Raw genomic sequence first — 18984 nt, forward strand, 5'->3', positions numbered from 1 at the left:
CTTGAGCCGAGCAAACGTCCCCAAACGTGGCAGGGTCCCAACGTACAGTGAGAAGATATATGTAATGTCTCCGACCGAAACGCGCCCCTCACACTTTTCTATACATCAACTCGGGTTCGTGAACCAATCCGAATTAGCATCATACCTGTAAAAGTTAGATGAAGGACGTCAGCATGTTGTCCTGCGCAGGGGGGGGACGGTGTAGAACTGGCTTCTATGTCCTCGACCGATAGGAAGGCCTAACAAGCTGGATTGACCTTCAAGGGTCATCTCAGCTATTAGGCGCTTAAGCCCCTTCAGTCTAAGATATAGCAGTGACATGTTCCACCTTAATTTACTTACATGAAATTCTGAATATTGAACTCATTCCCGTTGCCGTTCATAGCCGGATACTCCATCGCCGCTGGCTCGCCACCGTAGCCAGCAGCGCCAAACGCCGCCTCACCATTCCCCGGGAACGGCAGCCGCGGCATATTGAAGAAGTCAAAGACATCCAGGTACTCCAGCTCCTCCGGCGCAGGCGTCCTCGTGGGAGTCCGAGCTGGTGTGGCCGAGCTGACTTTCGACGGGAAGTTCTGCTTCGGCTGCCGGGAGATGAGGAAGTCGAGATCGAAGGCCGTTCGGCGCATGTCTGAGAGGATGCGGACGGTGGATGGGGTCTCGCGAACGCCACCGGGTCCGACGGGCGATTTTACGCTTTCGTGGTATTCGTCGAGCACGCGCTGGAGCAGCGTTGCGTAGCGCTCTGCTACTTTCCAGTAGCGGCCCATTTCGTGCAGAGTTTGTACTAGGAGAGTGATGGCAGGGTTGACTTTGTGGTCGATGGTAGATCCATGTACCAGGAGCAATCGTGCAGCAACCCATAAGCTGAAGGCGAATGTTGGGCCTAGCTGGGTGAGGATCTCGCGGTGTCGGACGTACTTGCAGAGCTCACAGATCTGTTCGGCGGCGCCGTGGCAGCGTTGACTGGCGGAGAAGGAGGGTGTGAAGATCGGACTTCTAGTGGTTGGGTACGCTGCTGATGAGTGCAGACGTATCAGAGCGCTGTCATGCTCACATTAGCTTGCATGGTGAATCGTGAGTCTCAAAGGGATGACGCACGTCTGGTATGTGATCTGCAGCATGATCCACATGCTATCCGCGGTCTGCTTGCGTGCATCAAGGACGTAGATCCGGCCCATGTTTCCGTACTCATCTGGCAGGCTGAATTTCCAATCACTGAGTCTGCTGTCGAGGGTCCGGTATTCCTGTTGCCATCGTTCAATGTCCGGCAGTGCACTGATATCGACGGGCTTTTTCAGGAACTGATGGATCTGTGACAGTATTCCAATGATCTCAACGTAGTAGCTGAAAGATCCAAGATTGGTAGGTTTGCTCGTTGGGCCCTTTGGCTGCCCTGAAAGTCGGAACCACTTGGTGTCGGTGGGCTCGTTGCGCTCCCATAGCTCCTCGTGGCAAGGCTGGACGATGGATATCAGCACCATCCGATGACGACCAGGCTCTCAAGTCTACTAACCAACTTCCGATCGATCTCTTTCTCATTGAGGCAGAACTCGAAAGCCGTTGCTACTGTCGTGTACCTGTCAAGGATATAGATGGCCCATAGCAGCCGCCTTCTGGTCTCATCTTCTACCCAAGACTTGGGTTCTGGCAGCACCATCGCCCTCAAGGTGTATATTGAAGGGTAGACAGGTACTGTTGAAGCAGCCGAAGACTCCGTGGAGAGGCCAAGCTGCACCACGCTTCTCGTGATCAGAGCCAGGAGGTTCCAGCCCGGTGGTCCGTTCGAGCTACCGGTCACGTCTAGTGTGAGGATTGTCTGTAAAAAGTCGTCAAAGTCAGCGTGCATCGCAGCATAGATTTAAACGTGCTAACGGTCTGTACTTACCAAAGCTTGCAAGGCCTTGACTGAGCTGTTCTCAAGCCCGTAGAGCAATACTCTTTGCTTAGAGCCCTCGTGATAGCGCTCCCTGTTCCCGCCATCTAGCCGCGGGTCGTTGGAGAACCGCAGCGTGGTAGCAACAATGGCATGCAGAAGGACCCGATCAGCTTCCTCAAGCATCGTGCTGCCGAACAGAGATTCAATGGTCGTTCTTCTATGCAAAATCGGACACCAAGTGTTGACGTGAACGAAGAACAACTCGGTCAGCGCATACAGTAAGTCATAGGGAGGAAGATCATGGGGGCCCGAAGCAAAGCTCGCCGCCTCTGAGGCATTGGAATTGGCTCTGCCGGCTGGTTCAATGTTGAGGCTTGGTGATTCCACAGGCGGATCAGCTGCAGTGTACCCATCGTTCGCCGGCACTGAAGTTGGGATGTGCACATTGGGCTGCGAGGGATGTCGTAGGAAGCCAGGTGGTTGTTGGTTCTGGTTCAGGTCGCTGACCGACGGCGTCCGCAAGTCTCTGGCAGTGTTGTCTATGGTAGGCTGAGCATAGCGGTTGCTCGGTGCTTGCATGTAGAGAGCAGCTTCTACTTGGGATGGCTGGCGCGACTGCAGACCAGGTCTCGTCTGCATCTTGGGCGTGTTGGCATCTCTGACTTTGTCAAGCAGCTGCTGCAAAAGTTGCCGCTGGTCGTGCTGTTCGGTCTCGAGTTCATCAAGCCGGGCTTCGAGTTCTCGCCCGTAGCCTGCTCTGAGGCCAGGTTTCTTCCTTTCCTTGTATTCACAAACTGCGTTGTTGCGGACGCACCAGCCGCAGTTGGGCTGCCCGCGGTCACATTTCACCTTGCGTCCTTTCTAGGAAGTCATCAGCATGCCATCCTCTGCCCAGCACCAGGGTCATGGAGTTTGGGGAGCTGCTCACGCAAGTCTCACAAGAGACACTCATTGGCCTACGGCGTTTCCGCTCTCTGCCATCGCCGCCGTCCTCGGTGCCATCATCCCCCGACCACGCCTCGCTGTCCTTCGTGTCTGCACGCGCCGGTATGCCGCTCTTGGGATCCGTTGGCGAATTCATCATGTCATCGTGTCTGAGGAGTCGGGTCAAAGTTCGCCGAGTCGTTCAGGAGTTGCATTTTTCGGTGCTTTGCCCAGCGAGCGGGGTGAAGCAGCGCCTCTTCATTAAAGTCGCAGTAGTCCGAGTTCTTGACTCGACACTCGCTTGCTTGACCTCTGCAGGAGCCCATTTGATTGCCGGTCGGAGAAACTGAGCCGGCTAATTGACCTGCAACCGATCAACTCAGCTAGCCTATTCATTAGGTTCACAACAACCACACTGCGTTGCCGGACTATTCATTCCGACCTCACGAAGCGAACAGACGACTTCTTTAAACTGTCCTATCGAGACGTTCCGGCAGCTGGTTGTCAAAATGGCTCCAACGTCAAACAAATGCGTCTCGTTCCCAACGATCAAGGAGATTCGAACATTCTTGACCCAGGGACCAGGCTCTGGAGGAGACTACCACAATGTCAAAGGCGGCCACTGGTTGATCGACTCAAAGATCTCGACGCCGATGTCAGGCTACGAAGAGTACCGCAAGTCACGTACAAGTTGGGGTACGTAAGAGAAGTAGTGTAGCATTTGTGTTTAAAACGTATCCGCTAACCCTTCTTCTGCTTCTAGGTATCAATGTACTAGGATCCTTCTGTGTCGAGATAGAAGCCACAGATGGAACGAAAGGGTTTGCCACTGGCTTTGGTGGCCCTCCAGCATGCTGGCTCGTAGCTGAGCATTTCACTCGCTTCTTGATCGGAGCTGGTGAGTATACGTAACTTGGTCATCACGCTCAAAGCTGACGTTTGTCGCAAGATCCTCGCGATACCAACCATCTCTACGAACAGATGTACCGCGGATCGATGTTCTACGGTCGTAAAGGTTTGCCCGTTGCAGTCATCAGTGTACTGGACCTTGCAATCTGGGATCTGCTGGGCAAGATCAGGAACGAGCCCGTGTACAAGATGATTGGAGGTGCCACGCGCAAGCGTTTGGACTTTTACTGCACTGGTCCAGCTCCGGAGGCCGCAAAGTCGATGGGCTTTACCGGTGGAAAGGTGCCTCTTCCGTACAGTCCTGGCGAAGGTGTTCAGGGAATGATCAAGAACGTCGAGTTCTTGCGTAAGCATCGAGAGGCAGTTGGTCCAGACTTTCCGCTGCGAGTGGACTGCTACATGAGTCGTAAGTTGATATCCTTAGGGTGATGATCTAGACAGCTTGGCTAACTCTTTGTTAACAGTCAACGTGCCATACACCATTGAGCTCGTGGAGAAGTGTAAAGATCTCAATATCGACTGGTGGGAGGAGTGCTTGTCTCCTGACGATTTTGACGGTCATGCTTTGCTCAAGCGTGCGCACCCCACAGTGAAGTTCACCACAGGAGAGCACGAATACAGCAGATACGGCTTTCGCAAGCTCATCGAGGGCCGCAACATCGACATCCTGCAGCCCGACGTGATGTGGGTCGGCGGAATGACCGAACTGCTGAAAGTGTCCGCCATGGCCGCCGCGTATGATCTGCCGGTGGTGCCTCATGCCTCCGGACCTTATTCGTACCACTTCGTGGTCGCCCAGACCAACTCGCCTTTTCAAGAGTACCTGGCGAACTCTCCAGACGGGAAGAGCGTCTTGCCGGTTTTCGGCAACCTGTTCACCAACGAGCCGATCCCTACACGCGGCTACTTGGACGTGTCGGAGCTTGACAAGCCCGGTTTTGGTCTTGAGATCAACCCAGCGGCTGGCCTCATAGATGCGACTAAGGTGCTGAATCCAGCCCCGTCGAAGTCGTTGGAGGCTCCGACGGATGGTGAAGGGTCAGACCCCAAGGCGGCATCATAGGTTATGCTTAACCCACCCGCTGGGTCTGCCACGGATCGACCTCCGGGATGGGGCGGTGCTAGCATCTGGGTTGAATCGTTGACGCATGCTCATGGGAACAAATAGAACTGCTGAGTCGTCGAGTAAGCAGCGGCTTGTATTGATCCGACTGGGGCGAGGATGGGCTTGGATGGGTAACAGGTGACCTCAAGACAGCAGTGCACCGGCTTGGAAGATAGATCAATCGTACAGGTGAATGTCGCCACAAGCAAGGAACACCAGGCAGCAACACTGGAGGCTTTGAGGCTGGCACTCCATGCTTCAATACGTCTCCTGATGTCTATCTGCCGACCTGCATCAAGCAATGTGCTGTGCTTGAACACCTTTTTCACGTCCGTATCCCGGAGCTATCATCAATCGGGCCATTGCTTTCTCAATCAGTGTTGCGGCTCCGAATGTCCCATCCTGAAGGAATGTGCGACAGATGCGAGATGCTGTACTAGCATCTCGCGAGAGCCGCTCCACGTGGTCGTCGTTTCAGAACACGGGCAGATCGAGTTGGAAGTCACCGAGAACTCTGACTGGCTGTATGCAATGAGCCTTGTGATGTCGTCGAGCCTCGTACAGGAGATCCTTGCCTGCTCATCACAGCTGCGATATCTTATTCTCCGATACGACATGTGATTGGCGCGCATTCAGCCCCAGCCCGGCAAGTCCTTCCCTCTCTCGCTCGATCAAAATAGCCCCCACGTCGTCCATCGTCCATCCCGTTCGACGGCCGAGAGCAATCAAGAGAGACTGCATCTCTTTCCGGGAAGACGTCGCGCCGCTTGTTGCAGCCAGAGATTGCTTGAACATCTGATTGCTGTTGCACTCGTAATGACACTGAACGGCTCATCCGTGCTCTTCGGTCAAGGCGAAGATAACGTGTTCCATCCGACGTTCGACTCAGAAAGATACGTCATGGTTGCCTTGCGGCTCAGGACTCCCAGAGCATCCCGTCGCCTTTCCTCATCCTCATTCGCCGTCCCGCCATGCTGCTCTAATTGCTGACTACCTCCCACATCCGTTTCCAGCAGACGGCCACGAAACGGAGACCGCCCGGCCTCGTGGAAGCAGGGGTGCCACGCTTGCGCAATCTCAGCCCAAGCCGCCTGCTCCGTCTGTGCTCATCAAACAACCAACATGCACCACGCTCGTCTTTGCGGTCTGTGCCGCGGCCATGGCTGCATCTGCCGCAGCGAATCTCAGTCCTCTGTCGCCTTCTGGCACCACCGATCCCACAGCCAGGCAGCCGGATAGCCTACGCTGACCGGCCTCTCAAGTCTCGCGGACTGGTTCCGGCGATGAGCTCAGTGCGATTGCGCCTGACTGTCTTTAGCCCAGTAAAGGGAAGACAACGACTGCTGCTGCACCTCAAGACCCCTTCTGCCTTCGAGTCGCCCTATCGCACTGCATGGAAGTCCATTTCGCGACCAACAGGGTCCCGTGCGGCCACGCTCAGCGTAGGTAAGGCTCCTTCCGAGTCCGGACAAGTACGTCGATACTTTCATGATGCTTTGCAGGCATGGGAGTCATATAAAGACGTGTGGCGATCTTTCTGTTCACGTCTCTACAGCCCTACGCACTTGTACTAGTTCTTCACTTTGCTTTTGCTACTTGCCTGTACTCTACAGCGTTCTTGTTCTCGCGCGATCCTTTCTCCATTCAAGATATTTGGTCCATACCACTGCGATGTGTATCCAAGTCGTCGAACGCTATTCCGTCTGCCGCTGCCTCTACTACCGCCACGCCGTCGACCCATGCTCAGCACGAGGACAACGAGGTCACAGCGTGCAAGAAAAGACTGTCCTGGTTGGCTATGCCTGCGCAAATCACTCGAAGAATCGGCCAGGTCCACCTACCGAGGCAAAACAACCGCCTCATCCAGACTCCGGCTATTCCAGCGGTGGGTGGACCGTTCCTCATCGATCGAGATGAGCGATTGTGTCGAAAGGCGATGGTGGAGCGGGAGGGAGGGTCGGTGCAGCAAATCATCACTATCTCTGCGGCTTTGGGGGCATCTAGCCTCAACGACAGGAGCTACTGGACGATCGCTACTGTGTTGCTGGAAGGAGCTCCGCATTCGAATCTCAACACTGGCCGTGACCGGGTCTCCGGACCTTCTAGCTGTCTGGCGCATTCGCGAGAAGACCCTCTCGCTCAGCCCGATCAGTCGACCACAAGCTCCACTCTCTCCCAAGAGCCGCGATCGGCGCCGCACACGAAGGCACACGGGAGAACGAGACACTGATCGACGTCATCAAACCCGGATTACAGTGCTTACGGAAGCCTGGTTATTCCCGGACAGACATGGTGATCTGGAATCGAGCGCAGCATTGGAAGCATTACTCTGGAGTTTGTCTATTGTAGGAAATGGGAAAGCATAGCGAGTCTTCGGACGGGGGATCGGGTGCCTGAGCATGGAACTTTCGTTCAAACGTCACTGGGTTGTTTTTGGGTGTTTCTTAACGGAGTATGTTGAGCGCTGGCCGCTCGTACAGCAAGGAATATCGACAGACGCGAGCATGCCGGAAGACTGTACGATTGATGGAGGATATGACGGATCGATTGAATACATAGGCATGATTTGTAACAATACTAGATTGGATAGACACCATTCACCTGGACAAGGGTTTGCCTGCGATCACATAATAGAGACACGTCGTTGGACTGAATCTCCGTAGCAAAGGTTGCCTGTACGCTCATGCCGGCCGGTGTCCTGGAGAAGCAACAATGGAATTACCCCAAGCGCATGAGGCTGAAGTTATGCACGAGCTGGAAGGAACGTTTCGATCGCGAAAAGATCATAGATCTCGCCTCGCAAGGGCGGTGCCTGGCAGCCGGCGACTGAAGGCACAAAAGACTGATAGCAAGCTTACTATGCAGTATTGGCAAATCATTGGCATGAGCAAACGCCAGAAACGGTCACCACGATGCTGACGGTGCAATGAGTCGACACTGGGAACGGAAGAACGACGTCGATAAGGATCATTTGCAGAGAGGAAGCAGGGAAGAGAAGAGAAGGCTCATGGGTGATGGATCAACGAGCTTGCATTTCGCTATTTCTCGCAGCACCGTTGCAAACTGCTGACAGTGCACGCTACGCTGACCACCGATACCAGACTGTTCCGTCCGGCAGAGAGCATGGCAAGACCTGTATTGCAGGATCTCAAGCCCGAACTTATCCCTTCCTTCCCCTCCTCGTGCCCTGGTCAGCGTCCTCTACGCCTCTTCTCCCGTCCTCCTCACCGCCCTGCTTCGCCCCGAAGGCGAAGTGCGGAAGCTTGTCAAGCATATTACCCTGCCCCTCGAACATCGCAGTCCGAGCAAGCAGCAGTGGCCAAGAGAATGGCAGACGGGCAGCGCACACCACGGCCATCAGCAGACCGGCTGAAGACAGCGCGGGTGTCGCCTCATCCCGTCAATGACAAAAACTGGAAGCCAAAACGGAAAGGAAGGCGTCTCAAGTCCTTCCTTTCATCCAAAAAAAAGGAACATGTCTGTAGTAGAACATTCACCCCCGTGAAAGTCTTGAAGGTCGCTCACTTGCGCACGACAATTCCTTGCCTCCTCGTCGTGCGCACGCGATGGTCGTCCTCGCTCTCACTGCTGCACTCTGAGCCATCAGAGGACCCGCAGCGCGAACCGCCGCAGTCGAGCTTGACCCGTGCCCCGGCGCGCGTGATGCCGTAGCGCTCGCAGGTACAGCACGACGACACCGAGGACACGGAGCTGGGCGTGCTGCTGTTGCTGCTGCGGGAGCTGAGGGACGGGACGTCGGAGGCGTCCGAGTCGGAGTCCTCTTCCTCCTCGCTGCTGCTGCTCTCCTCGGACTCGGAGATCTGCTGCGCGGCGAACTTGGCGGTGAGCATCTCGACGGTCGGGTGCATGAATTTCTCCTGCGCGATCTGGCGGGTCTCGTACGGCTTGCCGGGTTTCGGACTCTGGATCTGGGAGGGGGAGAGCGAGCGGCCTTTGGCGACGTTGGAGGAGCTGACCCGGCGGTTGTGGCGGGAGGATTTGCTGGAGGGCGCTTCCTCGCGCGAGCTGGCCTTGGGGATGTCGAGGGTGTTCAGCTTGCGACCGGTCGTCGGCTCTGTGACGGACTCTCGAGCCGGGTCGTGGGAGACGTGGTACCCGTCGATGATGTAGTAGTACCAGTAGCGCTGGCCCTGCTTCAAGGTGGCTCCCTGGAACCGGAACGTGCCCTTCCATCCGCCGGCTTTGGTGGTGTCTTTGGACAAGGGGAGTTGCCCGTTGTAGTTGTCCCAAGAGCCGAGGAGGTGGACCGTCTTGCAGTTGGCGGAGGTGCGGAGCGTGAAGTTGAGTTGGATGGCAGACATGTTGATGATGGATGTAGTTGTCTTTGGCTTCCTTTCGAATCGAGAATTACAAGTGCCGTAATGGTTGATTTCGTGGGTCGGAAGCTATGGTTCGAGCAAAGCAAGAGTTGATAATTAGTAGTTGTGGTTGTCGACCGGCGACGAAGAATGGTAGTATGTTGATTTTCTGTGGTGTGTCGGTGTGGTGCAGGACTGACGGGGCAGTCGTCGGAGGATGGATTGATTAGAGAGGCGAGTATACGATACTGATAATGCGAGAGCACCAGGCCCTGTTGGTGCAACGAAACAACGAAGAAAGAATGGGGAGGGTAAAACTAAGAATCAACTCTCGAGATTGACAAGCTTGCTGAAGAAGAGAAAGAGGAAAGGCATGCCTGAGCGTCGAGCGGCGGGCTCTTATGTCCAGGCTGAACGTCCCATGTGCCACCTCTGTGGTGCACACCTGGCAGGCACATGCTGGCGTCCGCTGGGGAGGGGCAGAACTCAGAACTATTGGAAAGGTGCAGATGAGCGCGACGAGAGCCCTCCCAGCTGGTGCGATTGTGCTGAGCGCTTGCGCGAGACGGTCATTGGCTCGAGATGTGAAGTCGAAGCCAATCATTCCCCGGAAGCGCGCTACTTGGCATGCCGCTAGAGGATCGCTCCGGCCGTTCGCCGTATGAGGAAGCTGTGTGGGTCTGCATGGAAGAGATGTTGTGCAGGCCGATGCTCTGTTTTTGGATCACATCGAGAGAGCTTCAACATGATATGGGAAGGTCGTGATCACGTTCGCGATCTATCGAGCTCTGCTGTCGTCTTCGAATCCGGCGGTTATGTATCTGCCAGGTTCAAGATGCTAACAAACTTCCTCTACTGCACTTGCAATGCTCATCACAAAAGCCTGATCAGCCACCATGGCCGTTTGAAAGGCACGCCGACTTGACCACAGCATGGGTACCGTTGTTTACGCGCACGGATCTGCAACTGTGAAGGCCATTCGGCAGACTTTCGCATGGTTGTACAATCGAGCCATCCTCGCCAGCCCTTGCAAGAGCATGTAGTTACCCGATCTCGTAGAACAACGCATGCCGAAGTCACACTCCGATTGCATGATGGAGGTATGGCTGAAGATGCCACTGGCCGGGACAGCGGAGAAAGTGCTCAAGCACGACAAATGCAAGCGCCGAACATGGTCGGTGTAGGAGGAACAGTAAGCTTCTGTACCAATGTGTACTGCGGTGTTTTGTCCTGTTGTCATCTCTGGGGCCATCCAGACGTGTGTCCGGTGTGCTCTCCAAAGTCATCCCTCCTATTGATACAATTCCGAAAGGTCTTCACATCCCCTCCGACTCCACCAGCAACGCCTCCAACTCCTCCGGATTAAGCGTACTCTTCCTCCTCCTCGGCCTCCCCTTGATCTTGCTCTTCTTCGCAACCGGACTGGGCATCATCTTACCCAATGTATCGTCTAGCTCTGAGTCTCCCGCTCCGTCTAGAGCGACAGCAGCGACCGGTCCCTTCGCTTGGCCGTTCATGCTGACAGGCAGTCTGCTAGACCGTGCCTTGGACTTCGACGACTTCGTTGCTGCCGCTTCCTCCGCCTCTGCTCGCGCCAGGTCTAGCTTCTCTGCGATCGTCATGCGTGGCGCGTTCTCCTCTTCGCTGTACTCGGGCTCCTCAGTAGCACCTTGATCGACATCCACTTCCTCTGCTTCTTCGGGATCGGGCTCCTGCCTACGACTTGATGGTCGCAAGTCGAAGAACTCGGGTGGCTCCATGGCATCCCGCTTGCGCTTCGGAATGCTCTGCCCGCCGTCAGTGAGTCGCGGTGGGTCGAGCACCATCGAAGACTCGCTGTCGCTTCCTGGAAGCTTGATCTCGCTCACGTCCTCGTTGACAAAGCTCTGTTCCGGCGAGTGATCTTGTGGCCGCTCGTTAAGCTTCATGTGCTCAGGCGAAACAAGCCCCATGCCTGCCCTCAGATCGTCAATGTTGATGGTGTATCCTGTGTTCATTCTACGTCTCCAGCCGTCCATCATATGCAGCACCTCCTTCCAGCGATGCTCCATCCGTTCCCATCCTTCTCGTAAGCGCACGATCTCTTCGTCTCGCACCTCCACTTCTTCGATCGAAGCAAAGCTGGGGTTGGTGAGGATCGTCTTGAGTTGCGTCAGTGCACCTTCCAGATCGGCTGCGAGTGTTTCGTATGAAGTCGGAAGGGGATGTAGCATATTCGCATCTGCTTTCCCGTCCTCGTGACTCCCAGTACTGCCAATGGCGCTGTCCGGATGTTTCGCGTTCGCAGGCTGGCCCAGCAATTCGCGCATTGTGCCCAATGCTCCCCGTATGAGCGTGATCAGGCTGTCGTTCTCATCGCTCAAGCTCTGGCTAAGCTGCGTCAAGAACTCGGTCGTCTCCTGCCTCAAGCTGTACTCCGGATCCTCCAGATTATGCCTCGACGCGTCCACATTCGCTCTCCGGGCGCCGCCTGTGATCGTCATGCTCGGTGCCGCCATGCCAACCTTGTTACCACGCTGCTGGCCTTGCAGATGCGTCTTCAAACGCGCAACTTCCAGATCCCGCTTCCTGACATCATTCGTGCATTGCGTCCTGACCTGTGCCAGAGTTGTCTTCAACTTCGCCGTCTGGTCTTGCAGAGACTTCATCGACCTCTCCACCTTCTTCAACTCCGTCTGCGCTGCTCGCTCGGCCGCCTGTGCTTGGACTAAAGACCGCGCAGCCTCCTCGTTCTTGGTCGTTAGCCGTTCGATTTCGTGATTCTTGCGGTTATCGTCGGCGCGCAGCGTACGCAGAGTGGTGGCGACATGTTCCCGCTGCTCCCTATCGCGGTCTTCCCGGAGTATGAGGTCGTGGACGAGGTTGATGATCTGCGCTCGGCTCTCTTTCGATGGCTTGACGAAGTCGATAGCGGTGCTGTTGCGTAGAAGGCCGCGCGCAAGGAGGAGATTGTTGAGGTACATGGACGCCGTCCGCAGGCTCTCGTGATCCATCGTAGCAGTGTACAGTCGGCCGTCTCAGTGGTCAGCACGTGTCAATGACTTGTGGAGGTGAGATTGTGGTTGCTGTTTACTTGTTGATGGACCGGAGAAACGAGAAGCCGACCGATCCCCAATTAGCACTTCACCCAATGCACAACCCCTCTTCTCGAGCTCAAGACTTCCCACGAGCTGCCGGCGCTCGACGCAGGAACCAAACAGAGGGGCCGTCAAACGCATTAGCCATTGCGAGTACCGCAAGAATCAACACGACGCTTGGTGCGGCTGACGACATGCCCGACGATATGGAATCATCACATTCGCAACGAAGCCTCACCTTGGCGGCACAACAGCTGGCGCATGTCCGAACGGCGGACGAGGTGGGGAGCAGAAGCGGTTTTGGCGGTGTGCCCACTCTAAAATAGATGCAGGGCCCTGAGAGTCGTTCGCAGGTAGGTGGGAGTGATTTCTGTTTCTTTACTTCAGCTTGTCTACAGCCTATCTTCCTCAGCAATACAATCCATTCCAACCACGCAAGATGGCCGACCAGATGTCTCTCGAGCCCGTGAAGCTCATCAGCCTTGAAGGTAAGCCTGCCCAGCTGTTCCCAAGTCATATATAGAGAGCGTAGACGCATCAGAGAGCAGACGAAGCATTGCAACAAAAGACACCTTCTCAGATCAATACCTCTAGCCCTTTCTGCCAGCATGCCACACATCCCGCCAGTCACAAACTCTCTGACCGATATACTACACAGAAATGCAAGGCTGCATGGCCGCCTGCTACGAATGGGCCGACTCCTACGACAGCAAGAACTGGAAGCGCCTCGAAAAGTGCATCGCCCCCACCCTCCGCATCGACTACCGCTCCTTCCTCAACAAGCTCTGGGAAGCCATGCCCGCCGCTGAATTCGTCCAGATGGTACGTCCCCTCCTCCACTCCCCAGCCCTATTACTCCCCTACTTACACTTCTCTCCAGGCCTCTGACCCCAACGTCCTCGGCGACCCCCTCCTCATGACCCAGCACTTCATCGGCGGCACGAAGTGGGAGAAAGTCTCCGACACCGAAATCACCGGCTACCACCAACTCCGCGTGCCGCACCAGCGGTACAAGGACGCCAGCCGCAAGGAAGTCGTGGTCAAGGGCCACGCGCACTCGTTCAACACGCACTGGTACAAGAAGGTCGACGGGGTGTGGAAGTTCGCGGGTCTCTGCCCGGATATCAGGTGGGGCGAGTATGATTTCGATCGGGTCTTTGAGGCGGGGAGAAGCGATCTGGGTGAGGATGAGGAGAAGAAGGCTATGGGTGTGCCGCCGTCATCGTAAGTTGGAACTCGCCTGAGTGGTGTTGGAGAGGGCAGAGAGATGACGTGGGTGTGATAGATCGAAGCGGCCGGCTTCAAGGGAGTTGAGTAGTACAGAGGCAGCTAAAACTATGAAACAATGAATTTGATCATTGGGATCTTTCTCGCAGCCTTGGGCCGCAAGTTCTTCGTCACCATAGTTCCAGCTTTCCGCCCATAAGCAGCAGCATCGATAAACATCTCGCGTCAAACCGTGATTAGTCACCATCATACCTTGGAATGAACACGCACCCAGCTCGCCAGAAGCTCCAACGCCGAACAAAGCAGCTTCTGATCAAGCATCGAGCACCATACTATCCTCCGTATCTTCGCCAGCATTCTCCTTAGTTGACCACGTCGATGAGACAGACCGACTCGCCTTCCGTACAGGTTTCGTCACATCCCGCCTCTTCTCCGGCGAGCCCTCATTCAGATTCAGTGACTGCAGCGCCGCTCTCGTCCGCTTCCTGCCCTGCGCGTCCATTGGACTCGACGACAGCAGGCTCGGCTCCTGCGGTACCGTTGCCGTTGCTGACGTCACGATCGGAGGAAGAGAGGCCACCGGCATATCCAGAATCGTGCTGAAGAAGTCTGGTGCTGCGACGGGTACGCTTCTTCTCAGTCGCTTCACTCTGCTGGGCGGAGGTGCTCAACTTACGCTTAGCTGATGCTGAGCCTTCCTTCTTGCCCTTGACAATTTTTGCAGTCGGGGCGGTCGGTGCTGTTACAGCAGGGGCGGTCGATGTTGTCTCGGCTGGAGCGACTGGTGGGTTGTGGACGACACCACTATTGCCGTCTTCTTGGGTGCAAGTCGGGAACGAGGTGCAGTCGTTGTGCATGCTGATGTCGGAGTAGTTGGACCGGCCACGTCTGTTGTTGTCGCTGGCTGCAGCTTGGTTCAGCTGAAACTGCCCAGGAGCTGCGTCGCCGTTGGACTCCTCGGCATCTTTGTTTACGGCGGCAACACGCTGCGGGATCGGCGGCGGTAGCATGCTGGTGGAAGTGTTGGTAGGCTGCTCCTCTTGAGTCTTTGAGCCAAGCGCGGTGATGATCCTGTTGATCTGATCGCTCGGCAGGCGGAAGGAGAACTGCGAGCTGGCTGGGATGGACTGGCGCTGGCGCTGAGCGGCCTCGGTGTACTGGTTGAGATATCCTGGCGTGGGGTGATACAACCCCTTGTGCAGAAGAGGAGCAGCAGTGTCTGGCATGGCGGAGTATGCAGACGTCGACCTACTGCTGCCGTCGTAGTTGCTGTGCTGGTCGTGGCCGAACGGATGGAGTGGCGAGCCCGGACGCGGAAGGGTCAGCGCGCCCATAGTGTAGGAGCCTGTGTTGATGTTGCTGGTACTGGCGACCTTCCTCTGATGAAGACCGTACTTGTTGGACGACTGAGTGCCGGTGATGTTTTGAGGACCGGGGAAGAAGGCGTTGTTCATGGTCTGGTGGGTGTGCATGACGCTGTTCGCGAGCATGCGGGCATTGGGCCACGCCACGCCGCGGTCCTCGAGCAGCTCTATCGACAAGTCAGCTTCTGCACCACGAACCCAGAGGAAATTTAACGAGAGGACTCACCCAGTGGCGCCGCCTGGAAGGCGAAGTTGACGACCTGCGTCGTCGGAACGAAGCGGTTGAGGCGGTGATGAACGTAACCCATCCCAAGCTCAACACGAATCCTGCCCATACGATCCGAAGCCGCCCAATGGTTCTGCATCATGATCTCGCGGTGGAAAGGGGGGAAGCGAAGCTGAACCGTCTCATGCTGTCCCTTGCCCGGCGAGTCGATCGACGCTATATCAACATCAGCTTCACCATCCCAATGAAAACCAAAAGATAGCAACAACTTACAGATAATCTGCGGCCAGCTCTCCGCACACCCAAACAACTTGATCCCCACCAGCTCCCCATCCACCACAACCTTCACCTGCCACATCTCCTCCAACCTCGTCCCATCCGGCAACACCCCCAGCGTCGGCCCCGTACGCACCCACGAATGCACCGAAATCTGAAACGGCGCGCCGACGGGCAGCGAAGGCACAAACGTCGTCAGCAGGGGCGTCTGGTTCGGCGAGTGCTCCGTGGGCTCGGTGTAGCAGGCGGTGCGGAATTCTTTGACGGGGATGTGCGCCTCGTCGCCCGAGGGGAAGAGCAATACGTCCCAATCTTGATACCTCATGGCTGCGGTGGTAAGCGAGACTGGTGTGTGTGTGATTTTGGTGGTGCTGGGTGAAGAATGGATGTGTTGTGTTTGATGACAGAGATTTTGCAGAAAAAGGAGCGAGATTGAGGTTGGACGAAAAGTTGGTAGGCTGGTGATGTGGCGGTGCGAGGCATGTGGAAGTTGTGAGGAAGGAGCGACGGGTGGACCGTCGCTGCCAAAGCGAATATCTGTTTCAAGTCAGCAGCAACCGCGGATTAACATTGAAGAGCTCGCGATAAAGTGTGATCGTAAGGTAATGTGAATTGTGTAGAGCAAGCCATTACCTGACAGCCGTTCGTGAAAACAACCTACCGTCACGTGCTTCATCTCAAACAGGAAGGTAGAATGGAAAAGGAGCGTCAGACATCACACCAAGCTTTCATGAGAAGCTACCTACCCATAAACATCTCTGCCTAGGCAAAGATATCTCGAGCAAGGCAGACCAGCCGGTTTCCATCGCTCCACCGCCCAGCCCTCACTACTCGCTACCAATCTCTCTCCTCCATAGAACCGCAACTTTCCATGCCATGACCCCCTGCCCACCCGCTCCGCCATGCCGAAGAGATTGTGGATGTGAAGTCCCGTATTCGCTCGCAAAGAAGGAAAGAAAAGCATACTTTTGACAGAACTCCCCAATATCATTTTTCAGCCGCCCATTCCGTGATCTGGTGATGATGCAATCGCCGTGTGTGTGAAGAGGTCTCCCATTCGTGGTCTGGTCGTTTGCGCTTGTGTGTCGTACCGTAGCAATAATGATCGTCAAGAGAGCAGCAGATCGTGACCCTCCAACCAACTCCCGCTAAAGCGCAGTCTCACTGTAAGGCAATAGATCGGAAAACGCGCTTACTGCGAGCGACGGTTAGTATCCGCCCTCGGGGTATGAGCCGTCGTCTTGTGGATGACGAACCTTCATAGGAGCAAAGTTGCCGTAGTGCTGAGGAGGCATGCCCATCGATGGATAGACGGGAGGTGGTGGCGCAGGGCGGTAGGGAGTGCCGGCAGGACCAGAGTTGTTCTGCGAGCGACCCCAGCTGAGACGGACACGAGAATTGCCGATGGGGTAGCCTTGCATCTGGTTGATGGCCATCTCTGCCGCGTGGCGCTGCACGAACTGGACGAAGCCGCAGCCCTTGCCTGGTGGGATCTTGACGTAGGTGATCTCGCCAAAGCCTTGGAAGAAAGACCTGAGCTCGTCTTCGGTGACGTATCCTGAGAGTCCACCGACGAAGACAGTGGTATTGTTCGGGTCGGTGAACTGGTTCATAGGCTGAGGCACACCGTAGTAGTTCATCGGTGGTGCGCCCATCGAGTACATGCCCATTCCAGCTGGACCCTGCTGGCCCGGCATGCCACCCATTGGGGGTCCGCCACCGCCACCCTTGTTCTTGGGAGTCGCAGTGCTAATGCGCATAGGCCGGTTGCCGCAGTAGACGCCTTGCATCTCGGAGAGAGCCTTCTGCTGCTCGCTTTCATCGGCGAAGCGGACGAAGCCGTAGCCGCGCGACAGGCCAGAGATTGGATCCGACATGATCTTCGCAGACTTGGTGGAGGTGTACTTGCCCTTGAAGAGCGACATCAAGACGTACTCGTTGACTTCAGGGCCGAGGTCGCCGACGAAGACAGAGTACTCAGGACCGCCATCGCCACGGCTGCGGTCGGCAAGTCCACCACCAGACGCCCAGTTAAGCTTGAACTGGCGGTTGGAGTTCGGGATCATCTGGCCATTGAGCTGCAAGGCGCGACCAGCTGCATCAGAGCTGTCGAAATCAACGAAGCAATAGCCGGCGTTGCTGCTACTTCCTAAATCAGCCATGTAACAGATGTGCTGGGAAAGCAAAGATATCTCACCCGGAGAACTTGTCGCGAATCATTTTGACGTTCACCTGGTATCCCATGCCGAACCAGACCGTGCGCACGAAGTTCTCGTCGATCCATGGCTCGAGTTCGCCCATCCTAGGAGACGTCGTCAGTACTGACGACACTACTTTTATACATGTGCGCGCTTACCAGAGGGTCGTCTTCTGGTCGCTGCCTGGCTGGGACCCGGGCGCACCTGGCACGCCGGGTTGCGGTGCGCCAGGAAATTGTCCTTGCTGCTGCGATGGATCCATCTGCTGACCCATTGGGTGTTGTTGAGGTGGTCCGCCGGGTGCGCCGAATCCGCCTTGCTCTTCTGTGCCTTGTTGCGGCGGCGCGCTGCCATCGCCGAAGTTCTGGTAGCTCATCGTGTCGATGATGAAGGAGGCTTGAATCGGGGTGAAGTGTCACTGAAGTGAGTCGTGTGAGGTTGACGTAATTGTGAAGTTTGTTCTCGTCTGTGACCGGATAGTCAGCGGCGGTGGCCTTGCACATGCGATTCACCGCAGCAGAAGTGAGGGGCTATGCGACTGCATGTGAGACTCACGTGAGAAGGGATGTAAGTATGCTTGTCCGGCCGTTCCTCGTGAAGAGCTGGTGAAAAGACCGGTGCGCCGACGCGAACGCTCGAAGAGGGGAAGTGTGTCGCAGAGAGCGTCGAGCTGGATAGCTAACCGCAGGACTTAAAGGCTGTAAACCGAAGTGAAACTGCTCGCTCGAAGTGAATATGAGTCGTGTCGCGGGTGATGTTGAAGTGAGGTCGATCGGATGATGCTTGGGCCGAAGGAAAGGCGCTCGAAATCTGGGAACTCGTGTGAGCCTCTGCCTACTGCTGCGCCGACTGCGCTGGTGGTAGGACAAGACAGCAAGGCATTCAGCAACACGCGGGACGACGGGTAGAGCAGCAGGTGATGGGGAACTGGTGGGTGTCGGACTGCAGCTCGCCGCTTCCTGGTACCGGCACCGCGCGCACGTGATGATGAATGCCCGATGACAGCGGAATGGCCGGTGCGTCGCAGACGCCCTCGCTCACTCGCCACGGGCGCAGACAACTCTCCTCGCTGCTTCGGTGATGCACACAAGGATGTTGCAGAGCCTCGCGCAGCTGTTTCCGAGGACCCGGCGCAGTGCAATGCTTTGAAACGGCAGACGAGGAAGGGTAGGAGAAGGGGACGGGCACTCACCAGCAATAGCAGAATCGCACCGCGAAGATGAGTTCAAGCACAAAGACGCTCCTGCCAAACCGACGCCGCGATGAGATGGTCACTTGTTGATTCTTCGAGAGGTGATGTGCAAGGTAAGGCGGGGAGATGATCGCGAGCAAGTGAAAATTGGCGGAGGCGCGGCGAAAATGGACCAGGTTTCGTCAGCGCTGCTTGCAGACCCACCCGAGTCACTTCCCTCGGTCTCACGAATGGCGGACACGCAGGCGTGAATGCCAGCAGTCGCCAGCCAATGCAAGGGCAAAGCCT

At 56.1% G+C, this 18984-nt stretch overlaps 8 protein-coding genes across 8 annotated transcripts; 2 read left to right on the plus strand and 6 right to left on the minus strand.

Annotated features, from left to right (window-relative positions):
• Nucleotides 1-105: 105 nt before the first annotated feature.
• LTR77_004313 (uncharacterized protein) lies at nucleotides 106-2960 on the minus strand (the record flags this gene model as incomplete). Its single annotated transcript, XM_064801567.1, has 6 exons — nucleotides 106-145; nucleotides 343-1044; nucleotides 1102-1460; nucleotides 1517-1819; nucleotides 1889-2740; nucleotides 2808-2960. The coding sequence occupies 6 exons, from the start codon at nucleotides 2958-2960 to the stop codon at nucleotides 106-108; spliced, it is 2409 nt and encodes an 802-aa protein (XP_064660197.1).
• A 352-nt stretch (nucleotides 2961-3312) lies between these two features.
• LTR77_004314 (uncharacterized protein) lies at nucleotides 3313-4775 on the plus strand (the record flags this gene model as incomplete). Its single annotated transcript, XM_064801568.1, has 4 exons — nucleotides 3313-3499; nucleotides 3567-3701; nucleotides 3753-4118; nucleotides 4177-4775. The coding sequence occupies 4 exons, from the start codon at nucleotides 3313-3315 to the stop codon at nucleotides 4773-4775; spliced, it is 1287 nt and encodes a 428-aa protein (XP_064660198.1).
• An 890-nt stretch (nucleotides 4776-5665) lies between these two features.
• On the minus strand, nucleotides 5666-5978 carry LTR77_004315 (uncharacterized protein; the record flags this gene model as incomplete). The annotated part of the gene is made up of 2 exons (XM_064801569.1): nucleotides 5666-5917; nucleotides 5940-5978. The coding sequence occupies 2 exons, from the start codon at nucleotides 5976-5978 to the stop codon at nucleotides 5666-5668; spliced, it is 291 nt and encodes a 96-aa protein (XP_064660199.1).
• A 2360-nt stretch (nucleotides 5979-8338) lies between these two features.
• LTR77_004316 (uncharacterized protein) lies at nucleotides 8339-9740 on the minus strand (the record flags this gene model as incomplete). The annotated part of the gene is made up of 2 exons (XM_064801570.1): nucleotides 8339-9223; nucleotides 9582-9740. The coding sequence occupies 2 exons, from the start codon at nucleotides 9738-9740 to the stop codon at nucleotides 8339-8341; spliced, it is 1044 nt and encodes a 347-aa protein (XP_064660200.1).
• Nucleotides 9741-10452: 712 nt separating this feature from the next.
• Nucleotides 10453-12129, minus strand: LTR77_004317 (uncharacterized protein; the record flags this gene model as incomplete). Its single annotated transcript, XM_064801571.1, has 1 exon — nucleotides 10453-12129. The coding sequence occupies one exon, from the start codon at nucleotides 12127-12129 to the stop codon at nucleotides 10453-10455; it is 1677 nt and encodes a 558-aa protein (XP_064660201.1).
• A 523-nt stretch (nucleotides 12130-12652) lies between these two features.
• Nucleotides 12653-13441, plus strand: SCD1 (Scytalone dehydratase; the record flags this gene model as incomplete). The annotated part of the gene is made up of 3 exons (XM_064801572.1): nucleotides 12653-12701; nucleotides 12872-13035; nucleotides 13094-13441. 3 exons carry the CDS (start codon nucleotides 12653-12655, stop codon nucleotides 13439-13441), a joined length of 561 nt encoding a protein of 186 aa, XP_064660202.1.
• A 442-nt stretch (nucleotides 13442-13883) lies between these two features.
• On the minus strand, nucleotides 13884-15631 carry LTR77_004319 (uncharacterized protein; the record flags this gene model as incomplete). Its single annotated transcript, XM_064801573.1, has 3 exons — nucleotides 13884-14971; nucleotides 15031-15246; nucleotides 15304-15631. The coding sequence occupies 3 exons, from the start codon at nucleotides 15629-15631 to the stop codon at nucleotides 13884-13886; spliced, it is 1632 nt and encodes a 543-aa protein (XP_064660203.1).
• Nucleotides 15632-16514: 883 nt separating this feature from the next.
• Nucleotides 16515-17880, minus strand: LTR77_004320 (uncharacterized protein; the record flags this gene model as incomplete). The annotated part of the gene is made up of 3 exons (XM_064801574.1): nucleotides 16515-17448; nucleotides 17504-17608; nucleotides 17663-17880. 3 exons carry the CDS (start codon nucleotides 17878-17880, stop codon nucleotides 16515-16517), a joined length of 1257 nt encoding a protein of 418 aa, XP_064660204.1.
• Nucleotides 17881-18984: the final 1104 nt, after the last annotated feature.

The sequence above is a fragment of the Saxophila tyrrhenica genome (assembly GCF_035928015.1).
Source record: "Saxophila tyrrhenica strain CCFEE 5935 chromosome Unknown scaffold_6, whole genome shotgun sequence".
Taxonomy (NCBI): Eukaryota; Fungi; Ascomycota; class Dothideomycetes; order Mycosphaerellales; family Extremaceae; genus Saxophila; species Saxophila tyrrhenica.